This window comes from the organism of the source record quoted next, unplaced genomic scaffold (genome assembly GCF_019419815.1).
Source record: "Pyrus x bretschneideri cultivar Hongxiangsu unplaced genomic scaffold, Pyrus_bretschneideri_v1 Contig24, whole genome shotgun sequence".
NCBI classification, from domain to species: domain Eukaryota; kingdom Viridiplantae; phylum Streptophyta; class Magnoliopsida; order Rosales; family Rosaceae; genus Pyrus; species Pyrus x bretschneideri.
In genome coordinates this window covers 3,506,087-3,521,850 of record NW_025999546.1, presented here as the reverse complement: position 1 = coordinate 3,521,850, position 15,764 = coordinate 3,506,087, and the positions used below count along the sequence as shown (strand labels likewise).

Sequence of the window (15,764 nt, the reverse complement as noted above, 5' to 3'; positions counted from 1 at the left end):
TACTTAATAAAAAAAATGAATGAAAATTCATCAAATCTGAAGGTAATGGGTAATTATCTAATTTAAATATAAATCTTCCAAAATCTTACAAAATTATAAAGTTCCTTAAAATTCTTTAAAATCTGTCACATAAAACAGTCCATTAAAACCCTGTTAAATCCAAATTTACTGCGCCGTTAAATTTGAGTGAGCAATCGATTCATATTTCATTTCGGGTTACGTAATTGAGGTGGCAAAGCCGACAATGGTGGCAAGTTCAGTTCAAAAAGAAAAAGACCCGCTAGGGTTTTGAATTCTACCACAGAAGTTATTCACCATCGACATCGTAGCATGATTTCGCTCTGCAATTTGAAGAGCCTTCGATTGGGGTTTTCAATATTTTCTTCTACATTTGCTTCCAAAGATCTAAAAACCTCACATTTCCCTCTTCAAATTCAGCTACTTTGCAGACAATTCAGGTCAGAAATCTCTGAAAACCACCATGATTTCACAGTCAATTACCTCATAAACTCATGTGGGTTGGCCCCGGAAAATGCAATTTCCGCCTCCAAGACGATCAAGTTGCAGTCCCCAGAAAGAGCGGACTCCGTATTGGCCCTTCTGGGAAGCCATGGATTCTCCCAAACCCAGATCTCGAAGCTCGTCAGGTCACGCCCTCAGTTCCTTTTAGCCGATCCTGATCAAACCCTTTTGCCAAAGCTCGAGTTTTTCAGCTCCATTGGAGTTTCGAGGGAGGACGTTGCCAGAATTGTGGCTTATAGCCCAAATCTTTTGGTGTTGAGCTTGCGGAAACGGATTGTACCGACTTATGAGTTTCTGAGGAGTATGCTTTCGGAGAAAAATGCGGCTTCTGTTGTCAAGCGCGGTACCTGGATTTTCTTGGAAGGACACTCGAAGAATGTGGAGCCGAACATTGGGATTTTGAGAGAATCAGGTATGCCCCAGTCATGCATTTCTCTGTTGCTTGCTAGATTTCCCCGTGAATTGATGTGGAAGACTGAAAAGTTTGGAGAAGTAGTGGATGTGGTTAAGCAAATGGGTTTTAATCTCGAAAAATCTACTTCAGCTGTTGCAATAAGCACATTGTGCGGGCACAATGGTAAGTCGAGATGGGATCAAAACCTTGAAGTTTATAAGAGGTGGGGTTGGTCTGAGGATGATGTTCTCTCTGCTTTCAGGCGGTTCCCGCAGTGTATGACTAAGTCGGAGAAGAAAATAGCGCAAGTAATGGAATTGTTAGTGAACAAGATGGGATGGCCGTCAAGAATGGTTGCCAAGTACCCGGTGGTCATGGGTTTGAGTTTGGAGAAGAGAATTATCCCGAGGTGTAAGGTTGTAAAAGTTTTGCTGTTGAAGGGATTGGTAAATATTGAAAACTTGAGTCTGAATGTCGTGTTAAAATCTGTGGAAAAGAAGTTCTTGGAGAGTTTTGTGACCAGATATCTCCACCAAGTACCTCAAATTGTGAGTGTGTATCATGGAAATGTTGATATCCAGGATGTGTAATCTCCCTTCATATTTTGCTGCAGCAAATTCACTTGGTTGCCAGTGGCTGAAAATATAAATTCGTTGGTTTATCTTCTGCTTCTCCAATGCCTAGCAGTAGCTGCTTTAATTGTACATATATTAGAACACTGAACACCAACTTGATATTGGCCTGATCTCCCTGATGCCACCAATTTACAGTTAATGGTGCTGCATGGCTTTTGACAGGATGCACAAAGTCTTGCTTCTAATATATTCAACAGAGGAGTGAAAGGGACCTTTTCTTTTTTGGGTCTATTGTTCAAATCAAAAGAAACAAAAATGCGAGCACGCCCGCATACATATCAGTTCTCATGGCAGTTGATGGGGTATGTAATGAAGAGACATTTCTTATATCTTTTATATCCGTGGATGAATGAATCTATTAGAAAACATTTGAAGACTTTCTGATCAAAAGAGAGAAGTTTGCCTTTACAATTGTACTTGTTTATTGTTTCAACTCTCTAATTAATTCCTGTTCAATAAACAAAAGGGTAATATTTATTTTTCCATAAATATGAAGAGAGCTACAGGTCATGAGAAATAAGTGCTTATATGATATTCCTGCTGTTATTAGTTAGTGCAAGCTTGTGAAAGGAAGTCCAAACTGAACCGCCAAGAAGAAAAATGGAGCACTTCATAAGAAAAGTTAGTTTATACAACATTAATTACACTTACAGGGTTTAATGTTAACCCTTAGAATACGCTGTACTTACAATTTGAGAAGATTAAAACACTTAGTAAGCTCCTTGTTGTTCAGGAGCACATGATGCTGGATTTGTAGGAATTGAAGGTTTTCTTCATGTCTCTGCTGCGAGTAACAACACAGTTCACCCTAATTGTTTTGGAGGAAAAAACTTTGGTGTTTGGTTTTTGAAGTGGATGGGGTGGAATAAAGTTTGTATTCATTTTGCATTGCAAAGATCTCTTTGCCTTTTCTCCTTGCATGACCACATTGTCATTTCTTTTGCTTTCCTCGTACAATCGTGTCTACTCTTTACTTAGCAGATTCTCATATATGTTAAGTATTGTATTCATACGTTTGTATAGCACATCCAAGCTCGTCATAAATTACACACCAATTACTCTGTGATTCAGATGTGGATTTTCTGCAGCTCTTTTTTGATTTCTTGCATTAGTGTGAATCTGTGACGATGGATTAGTGGGTTCTGTCTAACTGACATGTGATATTGCATATCAGTACTTTGCCCTTCAGTTTGATGGACAGAATTTTTCGCCTTGAATTTCAACTGGATGTCCATCTATTCTTATGTACATCTAACTTTGTCACATATCACATTGTGTGGTACGAGTACCAGTAGCTTCTACATTTGACTTGTGGTACTTGCTGTATTAAATTCATCATGACTGCATTTGAAGAATTCTATATAAGGGTGAGTTTCCTTCCCAAATCTGGAAAGTGCCAATAATTTGAGTGTCTTTTGGGCCACAACTTAAAGGTTGTGTTACGTGAGGGATTTGCAAGTACCTAAAGATATAGGCTAAATATAGTTAGAAATGGACAATAAAATATTAGATGGAGGACTATGAAATGTGCTACATGATCATTGCTAAGACATTTGTAAAACCCTCTCAAGTAGTCATTTGCATCTTAATGCATTGTATCTACTCATTTCAAATCCCTCCATATAATCTTTTGCAGTCCATTTCTAGTTATATTTAGCTCAAATCCCTTATCTAAACATAGCCAAAAGGTCATGAAGATGGAGCAGAAATAAAGGTGAACATCATTTGCTTGATACATTATGTCACATCCCGGCCCAGGCGGGACCATTTTCCGGGCTCACTTCATCACCGTAGCACGATATTATCCGCTTTGGGCCGCGACCACGCCCTTACGGTTTTGTTTCTGGGAACTCACACGAGAACTTCTCGATGGGTCACCCATCCTGGGAGTGCTCTCGCGCGCTACTTGCTTAACTTCGGAGTCTCCATGGAACCCGAAGCCAGTGAGCTCCCAAAAGGCCTCATGCTAGGTAGAAATGAGAATATACATATAAGGATCACTCCCCTAGGCGATGTGGGATGTCACAATCCACCCCCCTTAGGGGCCCGACATCTTCGTCGGCACATCACAGCCAGGATTAGGCTCTAATACCAAATTGTCACATCCCGGCCCAGGCAGGACCACTTCCCGGGCCCGCTCCACCATCGTAACACGATATTGTCCGCCTTGGCCTCGACCATGCCCTCACGGTTTTGTTTCTGGGAACTCACACGAGAACTTCCCGATGGGTTACCCATCCTGGGAGTGCTCTCGCGCGCTACTTGCTTAACTTTGGAGTTCCCATGGAACCTGAAGCCAGTGAGTTCCTAAAATGTCTCATGCTAGGTAAAGATGGGAATATACATATAAGGATCATTCCCCTGGACGATGTGGGATTTCACACATTATTTTATAATACGTATTAGTTTGCTTTTGTATGGTGCTCTGAGCCTGTATTGACAAGGCTATCTACTTGCAGGTGAGGGTAGCATGCGCATAACTAGGCCACAGAATACGAGGGAATCCTTGTCTATTGGTAACTGGTATGCCGTTGTTATACTTGTAAACATAGACATGGATTCAAGTCTTAAATAATTATCTTCATGATAGAGGGATGCCAAAGGGGATTAGGGTAACATACATCTCAGATGTAGCTTTTGAAAGGGTGGCTGGCATTCCTAGAGTCCTAGTTCCGACAACTCAATTCAGCATTCTAGAACTGCATTCGGGTGACCAAAATTCATTTTCATCCCTTTGAAAATAGTACGTTTAGCAAATAGTTCCCAGATCTTCAGTGTCAACAAAAAAGCAAAAGAAAGAACGCGTGATTAAAACGCTTATATATATAGGTGTAGATATATAGCTGTGTGCCTGTGTATAGCACATTGAATGAGATCTTTATTTAGAATTGTGGGAGTAGGGAAAGATGATCCGTATGTCCAAGCTTTCAAAAAACCAGTTTAATATTACAAATTAGATGATTAAGGAAGCAGAAGAGTTATATTTAATTTAAGCATTGAAAGTCTTCACTACTTAACAACTATAGAACGTTAAAACTTCAGAAAAATGGAATCTGAAAGCAACAAGCGAAAGCCACAGCTGAACATGTGTGTCTAGTTATTTAATATTATACCACATCCTGCCTGGACAGTTCTCACCCAAACGGAAACCACTCAGAAGATGTTCCTTTTCACTACACCTGGAGTTGGATGTTTTCTTGTTTTATATGAGTAAAAATAAAATTTAAAGGGGAGGAGGTGTTCAAGTTAGACAAGTTTGAAGGTTATATATTTAGTTGATTTCAGTTCTCTACGTGAACACCTTAACTGTAAGTTCTCAAATATGTCGTTATAAATTTCATTAAAGAATTAGTTAGAGTCATCTCATTCAGTCACGCCTTTTAGAGTATATTTAATGCATGCAAATTAGCCTACGAAAAGTGTTATTAAGCCCTAAATGACAAAATTCAATTTCTAACGCGACGTATTAAGCCCAGGCTAAACTTGCCCAGGGCTCTTTGAGCGGCCAGTTTAGCCTCGGCTCTTGCCCAAGGCTCTTGAAGAGCCAACTTAGGAAGAAACCTGGTGCCAATGAAAACTAGCCACCTAAGCCAACTTAGGAAGAAACCTGTAGCCAATGAAAACTAGCCACCTAACACATTTTAGCCCCTAGCCTCTAATACCATTAGAACAACAAAGTTTTGAGAGGGCTGGATTTCAAGAATAATGACATTTTGAGAGTCCAAATAAAGCCTCTTGCCCCTAGCCCTTGCCTTTGCCAGTAGACTTGCTCTAAATCTTGGATTGATATCATCAATTGTTTTTTTACATGGGAAGTTTTATTGACACTCTAAAAATCTCATTCTACACTCTTCACAAGTGTAATTTTCTTTCCAAATATAGAAAGTTAGGAGTGTAGAATGAGAATTTTGGAGTGCTAATAACAATTCCCTTTTACATATTCAAACTCTTGCTTTCCAGGAATCCGAACGAGTGGGAATGAAATGATGAGAAATTGACATTTATGGCATATTTGTAAGTTTATACCTTATGCACTGGTGAATTGTTTATATTTTTTTGGGGTATTTCTTTAGTCTGTCTGTGACCCTCTGTTGCTTGAACGTTTGAAACTATATATCTAAAGAAATGATGATGTTGCATGCTTACACCTGTAATCTCACAAGGGTATATCCCTGGTATATTATCCTTCAATTATGCATATGATTATTCGTTTTATATCTAATTGTTAGGCTGTATGATTTTGTTTATTACTGGTTTGGAATGTAGGTTTTAGTTAACGCCTTTGGCAGCTTAAGCTTTTGGAATTAGTGGTAATCAGCTGACAAAATCTATCACGATATACTCTATGAAAATCTTCAATATTATATTTTTAAAGCAACATAAAATGGTTATATTATCATGCAAATTGACAGTCTGACAACATAAGGATGTGTGTGGATAGGCAAGTCTGGCGAAGTGAGATACACACCTGGCATCTTGCGTCTGGTTCTATCGTCTAAGGGAAATCGTCCCAATGTTTAGAGAATATATACTTTGATACTATACGCGAAGTATTTCTAATTGATCGTGATAGTATTGTTTACGTTATATCTTGATGAAATAAGAATGAGAATATATATTTTGATACTTTCTGTGAAGCATTTCTGTGAAATTGCTCAATCGTGTCTTTCCTTGAAGTAAGTCCGGAGGGAGCAACTTCTACCGCTAATTCAGGCTAAACTCGATCACTAGACAAGCCGCAAATTTTCTTGTGAGAATCAAATCAACCAAATCTAGTTGGTTTCATGCTTTTAATCCTCATTTGTGCATTTGAATTTGAATAAATTGCAATTGATTGTGTCTTTATCTCTTCACTTTGTACCTTATTCTAGTCATGATGGACTTTCTTGCGTTACAAGTAATACCAAACCTATGAGAATTTGGCTTCCAATTGCGATTCTACTTTTAAGTTCGAACAATCATATTCCTAATTTTTTTTTTTAAAAAAAAAATTTCTACATTTGATTGTATGTGGATTGACTAAATTTTATTGGCCTCAAACCACCTACTAGTGTTCGTTTTTTGCACGACAAAATTACACCTGCCAGAATTTTGAGTGATTATTTCATTTTTCTATTCTAACACATATGATGTTGAGGGGAGGCGTATTCACATATAGAACCTCGAGTGCACATATGCATGCTCAAAACTGCTTGAGTGCTAAGCTCCCTTACAAGTAGTGTTTATTTTATTTTAGTTTTTTAACAAACGATATTATTTATACTAAAGGAAATAGAGTATATTTAATCTCATAATGAGCTAGTAATAATGTGGTTCGAATTCACTTTTGGTGAAAATCGAACCTAAATCTTTTCACTTACAAATGAAGAGAAATACTATTAGATCGTAGTACTAAGTGACAAGTATTTATTTTATTAGTAATTAGTTGATAAGCAATTCAAGATCACTGGTCAAACATACACAAATTCAACCCATCAATATTTTATAATTGCACGTCATTAGATGAAATAAAATTATGCTGATTTGGTGGACCATAGTGTGGCTTGGATCACATGAAAGTCAAAGTCAATTTATTTTTTTATTCAAAAAATTGGTAGTGTTTATTGTCGTACCCCAAAAAAAAGGAGAGAAATTATTTCAACTGACCACACAGCAAACAGAGGATTATTTAAGGCTTTTTAGTCAAAAATGATTTTTGAAATTGATATAACTTCTCATTTTAGTTCATGATAATGAAAATGGATAGCAGTGATCCTAAGTTTGTCCGCCGTAAATCATTTTAATTATTTCGTGAAAAATCTGTCAATGTACTTGTTAAGTGAAGAGGTTGGTTTGACAATTTTACCCTTAAAAAAGTGATCACGTAGTCGTTCACGTGATAATTTATTAAGGATATTGACAAATTTTTCATGGATGACCAAAATAATTTATGGTGGACAAACTCAGAACCCGCTTCTTTTCATTTTCAAGAACTAAAGTGGAGAGATGCCAATCTCATAGTTAATTTTGACTAAAAAACCGGTTTTTTTTTATTTATGATAGTGATGCAAATGAAAGTTTTGATTCACGATTGAGTACGCACTTATTAATTATTATATAAATGGCCATTGTTCTTGATCATCCATGGTCATGAGAACCTCTACATCCCACTCTCCACTGCAAATTCACAAAGGTTCAAATCTCTTTTTGATCAGCAGTTTGTTGATACTTGATACTTTGTCGAGTTTTTACTTTTTGTGATATTTGATCGATATTTTGTTGATATTTTTTTCGCTTTTTGGTGCATGACATCAGTTTATGATTGAAGAAATGATTTGCTAACCATTTTCCTTTTCTTTTTTTTTTCTTTCTTTTTTTATTTTATTTTTGCAGTGGACATTTTCTGTAATTAATTAGCAACAGTTAGAAGATTTATCCATGGCCAGGAATCAACAAGCTGCAGTGCTTAATGCACTTGATGTTGCCAAGACGCAGTGGTACCATTTCACAGCAATCATCATAGCCGGAATGGGATTTTTCACAGATGCCTATGATCTCTTCTCCATCTCCTACGTCACCAAACTCCTCGGTCGTATCTACTACACCAAACAAGGAGCAAAGAAGCCCGGCACGCTGCCTCCCAACGTGTCCGCAGCTGTTAACGGTGTCGCCCTATGCGGCACTTTAGTCGGACAACTCTGCTTCGGCTGGCTTGGTGACAAGTTAGGCAGAAAAAGAGTTTATGGTATAACACTCATGCTGATGGTGTTGAGCTGTATTGCATCGGGGCTCTCTTTTGGGTCTAAGCCGGAAGGTGTCATGGCAACGCTTTGTTTCTTTAGATTCTGGCTTGGTTTCGGCATTGGTGGCGACTATCCCCTTTCAGCTACGATCATGTCCGAATACGCTAACAAAAAGACTCGCGGGGCTTTCATAGCTGCTGTGTTTGCCATGCAGGGATTTGGGATTCTGACAGCTGGGATTGTCTCTATAATTGTTTCGAGCGCGTTTGATCACGCATACAAGGCACCCCCTTACTCAGTCGATCCAAATGCTTCTCTTGTTCCTCAAGCAGATTATGTTTGGCGTATCGTTTTGATGTTTGGAGCTGTCCCTGCTGTTCTTACTTATTTCTGGCGAATGAAAATGCCTGAGACAGCTCGGTACACTGCCCTTGTTGCCAATAACGCAAAACAAGCCGCATCGGATATGTCCAAGGTTCTACAAGTTAATCTCGAATCAGAAGACGTTCAAATCATGGAAGATCCAGATAGTAAAGCATTTGGCTTGTTCACGAAGGAGTTTGCTCGCCGACACGGGCTTCACCTCCTTGGTACCACCACTACTTGGTTCTTATTTGACATTGCGTACTACAGCCAAAACCTTTTCCAAAAGGACATATTCAGCACAATCGGGTGGCTTCCAGCAGCAGAAACCATGAACGCCATTGAAGAGCTCTATAAAATTGCAAGGGCACAAACACTAATAGCATTGTGCAGTCTTGTTCCAGGGTACTGGTTTACGGTGGCCTTCATCGATCGTATTGGAAGGTTTCCGATCCAACTAATGGGTTTCTTTTTCATGACAGTGTTCATGTTTGCCCTTGCAATTCCTTACCATCACTGGACTTTGAAACCGAACAGAATAGGGTTCGTGGTATTGTACTCCCTTACGTTTTTCTTCTCCAACTTTGGACCCAATGCCACTACCTTCACTGTGCCAGCAGAAATCTTCCCAGCAAGGTTGAGGTCTACTTGTCATGGAATATCAGCTGCAGCAGGAAAGGCCGGAGCTATAGTAGGCGCCTTCGGGTTCTTATACGCTGCACAAAGCACGAACCCGGCGGAGGCAGACGCAGGGTACCCGCCTGGTATCGGTATGAAGAATTCTCTTATTATGCTTGCCGTCATCAACTTCTTTGGCATGCTGTTTACACTGTTAGTGCCTGAACCAAATGGAAAATCACTCGAGGAGATGAGTGGTGAGACTGAGGAGTAAGGGCTCGTTTGATATTGTAGTGCTTTTAAAGAAAAATTGTTTCTCTATTGTGAGAATAAACAACTATGAAATAAAGCAATTGAGTGGTAAACTCTAGTTATAAAAGTTCTTTCAGCAAAAACCACAGCGTCCGAGAATTTGGTAATTTTTTATATAAAATTGTTGTGAATTCAATAATAGAAAGTCTTCATATCTCTGTGTTCCTATGTAGTGAACAGCCCCTGAAGTTTTGAGTAATATCACTCATATGCGCAACCTTAACTTACTAATAAAATTATTTGTGCTACATTTATTGAATACATCTATAAGGGCGTGTCACTCAGGTGGAAGGCGGCGGCCCCGTTCAAGCTGTGCTGGCCGTGGCGCCTCGGAATACAAGGGAGGATTTGTAGTTGGGCGTCAAGGATAGCGGCTATGGTTGCTACCACCTTAGTAGATTTCTTTTGAAAAAACAAAACATGAATTAAAGATTAAAAAAAAAAATTGAAGACTATTTCGAATTCCTAAGAAATAACGCAGAGGTTTTCAGCAAATTAAAGAAATCTAAACAAGTTTGAACCAAAAAAAAAAAAAAAAAATCTAAACAGGTGGTTTATATTTGGTTCTAAAACAGGCCATTTATTCATAAACATATATCTTCTCGAAATATTAGTCGTTATATTTGTATTTTGAGATGTTGATTTCCGTAATAACTGATAATTTAAACCTTGCATGCAACTCACTTGCACCTCCAGAAAATTTGGAGGAAAAAAGGATTTGGCACTTTCTTTAAAATCCAAGTTCAAAGGTAGAGTTTGGTTTAAAAAAAAAAAAAAAGTGTGGTCATCCTAAATCAAATTAAGAAAGAAATCAAAGGGAGTTTTTAAAATATGATGCTTAGTTCAACTTCAGAATATTTAGTTTGGGCTGGTATTTGCAAAGAAATTGTTATCAGTGTTGATGGTCACAAACGTATTTTCATTTACGCAAAACGGCATATAGCTGTTGGTGAAGAAATTACTTACAATTATAAGTTTCCTTTGGAGGAGAAGAAGATTCCTTGCAACTGTGGTTCGAAAAAGTAAGATCTGTCTTTACAGGATCTTCTTTGTGTTTCCACAAGAAAAATATTATTATTTCATTTTATCTTCATAAAATTTGTTTCAAAACGCCCTGGAGAACGACCTATGGTTATGTATACTACTAAGAATCATATCTTTTATTCAGGTGTCGTGGATCATTGAATTAGGAAGGCGTTTGAGTTCGCTGGTAAATAATATACACAATTCTTCCTTCAATGAAGTTTTGTAATTGGATTCTGTTCATGCTAATTATCATTCAATGTTTTGCAGGCTATGCATTGAGTTATGTCTTGCATGTTGTTGGCGTTGCAGTATACTTTCTCAGAGGTATGTTTTGCTTTTTTTTTTGGGTAAAATTGGGGGTCAAAAGACCCAAGAAAAACAACTAACTATTAACAAAACGGGTATGAGGAAACCCAACAGCATCCTCAAAGATCAACCTATCCACAAGAGGAGGAGGCTCATAAAAAACATGAAGACCAATGTCAAACCTATGGCCTAAATCTGCCATACCATCAGCCACTCTATTCTTCTCACGATAAACATGAGAAATCGAGCAAATCGAATCCCTGCTCAATAACTCCCAGCAAGAAGTAATGAGATGAGCAAGAGGGTGCATAGAGGAATTAAAATCCATTACTAAAGTAACAGCCACATCGGAGTCCAATTCAACAAGCACTTTTCTATAACCCAATCTCCAAGCAAGAGACAGACCATGAAAAAGACCCCATAACTCAGCATTAAGCACACTCCCCACACCAATATTTATAGTGAAACCAACAATCCACACACCTGCAGCAGCACGTAAAATCCCACCAGCACTAGAGCACCCCTTGCCACTCTTCATACTGCCATCTACATTCAACTTGACATAATAGGAGGAGGAGGATCCCAGGCTAAAAAAATCCTACTCTTCACAGGCTTAGCACCAAAATTTTGCACGTCAAACCACTCTTTAGCAGCTTTAAAAATGAAAATCTAAGGTTGACTTGGGTAAATGAAATCAGACGCCAAAATGCTTAAATTCCTCCATTTCCATAACCACCAACAAGCAAAGGCAAAAACACCTCATCAAGGCAGATTATGGCAGAGCAATCTTCTCGAAAAAAGATTGACTCTCATCCAATCATGAAAGTCAATATCAACCGAGGACAAAACAATTGAATGCATACCCAATTGATTCCACACTAACTTTGCACGATCACACCATCGAAGAATATGATCAATAGATTCAACACAACCATCACAAAAGTCACAATAGGAATTATCAGTTAGGTATGTTTTGCTTTTAATCGTCAATTTCTTGTACTTCATTGCAGCTCTTGTCATGCATAAAGTGATGTTGCACTAAGTTTCAGTTTTCTGGCTCGTGTTTTTCGTGAATGCATCTTTTAAGGCCTGATGATTGGAATTCGTTCCTTTTATTTTGCCCCCTTGTATGGATTGTATTTATACATTTGGGGCATTATTACTTAAGGATGATTCAATAACCACATACGGTCCTTAAAAAGGAACCGGGATGCTTGAGAGATCGTTTTTTAAAATATCATATTTGTAGGCAGCTTGCATTCAGCATGTAATAATATTGGTTTAATGTTTGATTGTGCTTTCTAAAAGTCATGCAATCTTGTGTTGATTTAGTTTGGTATGCTTGAAGGAGCTGGGGTGGTTTCTTCACATCACGATACAAAATATTCTCCTTGGCATGCTGGATGAGTATACGCGGGATGTTGTACATAGGAAGACGGATAAGTCACAAAGCCCTTCGGCTGGGTTTGGCATCAACTGTATGTTTCTGAATCGTAAACTCGTTCAACTGATGAAGCATGCGTAACGGGAATTGATGCAAAGTTTGATATTCTTTCAGGTTATGAACCGAGGTTGACATCAAAGATCGAGAAATGTGACCATCGTGAACATTACACAAATGAGATTTTGGCCGCTTGTCAAAGATGTACACACGACCCATGTGCATTCTTGTAGGTTTCGCGATGTTGCAGCTGAGTTTCTCCCCTTTAGAAACTGTAAATCAGTTAAATGTTTTACTGCATATACATATCAAATTTTGGAACATAAAATATTGTATAAACATGGGAATGTTGTCGACGACTTCAAGGATCTTGCATTATTTTTTGCTGATTGGAGAAGTTGTTCTATGAGCGTAGGAATGTTGTCGATAACGTTCCCATAAGAATGGTTTACCTCTTGGTAATTTTTAGTTGCAGAGTGTTGGAGTGTAAGGAGGGAAGGTGCCACTAGAACTCGAATTTACTGAGATTTAAAGGAAGCGTTTGATAATATTTATTGAGAGTTACTGAAAAATACGTGATAATCTAGCTATTTGGTTTGTAGTTTTGACAAACGTATAAATTATGTGTAAGTTGTTCTTCCCTTTTATTTATTTAATTTACTTTAAATTTTTTTTTTTTCTTTCTTTCATTTGTTGTTATTTTTTTCTGTGGTTGCAGGAATATTAGGATAATCAAAACTTTCGCAGCTGGGCGGAGGTCATTTGTGCCCCCTGGTATGTATATCTTTACTTGTGTTGTTTCAGTTCTTTTTGGGTTAACATTTGAGCCAGCCGATAAAAAAAGTGGCAGTAGTGTGACATTAGAATAAATTTTGATGAAAATCTAACAATTAAATAGAAAGGCTAAGCACAATTTGCATCATGGAGGTTTGGCCATGAGTTTCGACTTTTTGACGTTAAACCTCAACCGTTTCATTTGTCCAATTTACACCTTTTGTTCAATTGATTGTTTGGTCAACTATTAACTAATTATGTGTCAGAGTTGAACTCACCCTCGAACACACTAAGCGTGCTGCAGTAAACACATTGAGCACATTTTGATGGTGAGTCCTGCACTTCCACGTCATTGGTTAAAGCCGGTCAATCTAACAAAAAGTATAATTTGGTTAAGGGAAAAAAGTCGGGGTGGAATATGAAAAAATTGGAACCTCATGATCCATTTTGAAGCCGACTATAAACCTCTGATGTGAAATGTACTTTGCCCTAAAAATATCAAACCAAATCAATGAACAACGATATTATTTAAATGAAGGGTTATAAATATTTTTGAGTAATGCTAGGGAGAGCATATGTGTATCACATTGTTGTCCCATTTTATGTGGTAACTGGTTAGTGATGCATACAGTCATTAGTTGACGTGGTATGTACACATTATTTGCCACATCAAATGATACATTAGTGCGGTATAAAAATGTGGTCTCTCAAACAATTTCCATACATTTTTTTATCCATGTATTTTGATTGGATTTCGTTTTGGTCCTGTACTCCTGTATTATAATCCTTTGTCAATCTTGGTTTTCGGTTTCTGTGAAACGAGCTTTAAATTTTAAAGGGTTAAATACACAGTTGTTCCTTGCTTTTGTATTTCTCTCGTCTTTAAGCTCTTGCATGATTGCACAGAAACGCGAATTTGAAGGAAATGATCAAGGTTGTTAACAGATTAAAATACTTGAAAAATATGAACCGAAATTGATATCTCAATACAACACGTGACAAAAAATGTCTGTAATCCTCAAACCAACACTCTGGTTGTGTGTGGCATACAAGAACAATAACGAAATGGTGGGATTTTCTGAAATCAAACTTGTAATTTCACTAGGGCTTTTGCTAAAAACAAACTTTCAATTTCGGCACCATGAGTTGTGTAAACTTGCACGTCGTGCTTGTAATGAGTCGAATGAAGGTTAAATTGTGCAAATCGCCTTTATGGTGTCAGTCCCGTGCTAATGCAGATGCTATGAAAAAACTTGTCATAACATACTTTTGATTCGAATTGGAGTGAATTTTGGATAACACGTCTTTTTTTTTTGGTGAGACGATGTTAGCAAGGATCATGATCGCAAAGGATACATGGTGAATTTTAGCCGCCGGTTGAATGGCATTGGCCAAAAAGCAAGATTGGGGAAATGACAAGGCCGAAGAAGCATTGAGAACAATTTCTTTACGTCCTTGGATTTTATGCATAAATGTACAGAAGCTGCCTCGACACATATCAACTCCGCCTGTGTCTTAATGTTTGTTAGGCACAGCCGGTCCCAAGCCCGGATAAAGGAGGGTTGTCAAGATCTTTGGTATGTGTAATGCCGCGGGAGATTGAAATGTTTCTTTCCGTTGATGTATGTGAGTTTCGTATGCATTATTTAGTCAAGATTCAGAGTGCCCACCAATCTTAGTGGTGCTCTCTAAGTTAACATGTGGTGCTTAAAACTGGATTGGATTGGACTGGATAATTCATTAGGATTATAGTTTTTTTTTTTTTAATGCAAGGAACGATTCCTCCTTATGCTACAAGTTGAATTTAGCGCTCTTATTTGCGAGTGGAGAAGAATATGTTTGAGACAATGGGTTGGTTTTTTTTTTTTTTTTAGTACATCGATATTTTTACACTAAGGAGAGGGGGAGTGCGGCAAAGGCACATAATGAACAGCCTAAGTTGGTATGAAATTCACCATTCACAAGATTCGAATCTAAAATCTCTCACTTTCAAGTGTAAAGAAATACCATCAGACATTGAGTGGTAATGGGTTGGCTTTTTTAAATTGGGAAGAAATCCATTCCTTTGTTTATGGTCATGAATTATGGTGTTGAATGTTTCATTATTTTGTTTAAAAAAGAGAGAAAATCTTAATGTATGTTATGCACAAAGCAAATGGAATTGAAATGACTCTTTCCTTAACTTATTTCAAATTGTTTTGAATGTGATAATTGAAAAAGGTTGACAAGGTAGAATCCCTTTCAATTAGGTAATTATTCCTTGAATGGATCTCCCGAATTTACTAATAGCATCCGTAACGAAATTAACTCGTGTTTTTTCACATCTTAATTGGATTACTTCATGTCATTGAGGGTGAGATTGATGGTGAGTGTAGCGAGTAGGGCTACGTCTAAAGTTCGATACTCATATCATATGTAACTAAAATCAAAAGAATTTTCATTAATTTATATTATATAACCAATTAGTCAGTCAAAATTTTGGCAACATAATTAAGTTTTTAGTTAAACTTCTAACCTAAGAAAGGCCAAGTACATTTCACGCCATCTAGGTTTATGGTCCTTTTTATAATGGACCATGAGGTTCTAATTTCACACTACCAGTTCACATTTTCACATTCTACGGATTTACATCTTTTTCAAAAAAAGAAAGT

The 15,764-nt window shown here is 37.7% G+C and overlaps 2 protein-coding genes and 1 long non-coding RNA gene across 5 annotated transcripts; all 3 read left to right on the top strand.

The window, feature by feature from the left end:
- The first annotated feature begins 193 nt into the window (after positions 1-193).
- On the top strand, positions 194-2,621 carry LOC103952090 (transcription termination factor MTERF15, mitochondrial-like). 3 transcript variants are annotated; one of them, XM_048586077.1, is made up of 3 exons: positions 194-1,853; positions 2,102-2,172; positions 2,285-2,621. In XM_048586077.1, the coding sequence occupies exon 1, from the start codon at positions 331-333 to the stop codon at positions 1,504-1,506; it is 1,176 nt and encodes a 391-aa protein (XP_048442034.1). In that variant the 5' UTR covers positions 194-330; the 3' UTR covers positions 1,507-1,853; positions 2,102-2,172; positions 2,285-2,621. The 3 variants fall into 3 exon arrangements, with proteins under 3 accessions (XP_048442034.1, XP_048442033.1, XP_048442035.1); XM_048586076.1 differs by having other exon boundaries at positions 194-1,964; XM_048586078.1 differs by lacking the exon at positions 2,102-2,172.
- Positions 2,622-3,210: 589 nt separating this feature from the next.
- LOC125478213 lies at positions 3,211-5,768 on the top strand. The gene is made up of 2 exons (XR_007259006.1): positions 3,211-3,265; positions 4,011-5,768. It is a non-coding gene; the product is annotated as an uncharacterized LOC125478213 (long non-coding RNA).
- A 2,152-nt stretch (positions 5,769-7,920) lies between these two features.
- Positions 7,921-9,587, top strand: LOC103952089 (probable inorganic phosphate transporter 1-5). Its single transcript, XM_018648636.2, has one exon. The coding sequence runs from the start codon at positions 7,969-7,971 to the stop codon at positions 9,526-9,528; it is 1,560 nt and encodes a 519-aa protein (XP_018504152.2). The 5' UTR covers positions 7,921-7,968; the 3' UTR covers positions 9,529-9,587.
- The last annotated feature ends 6,177 nt before the right edge of the window (positions 9,588-15,764 follow it).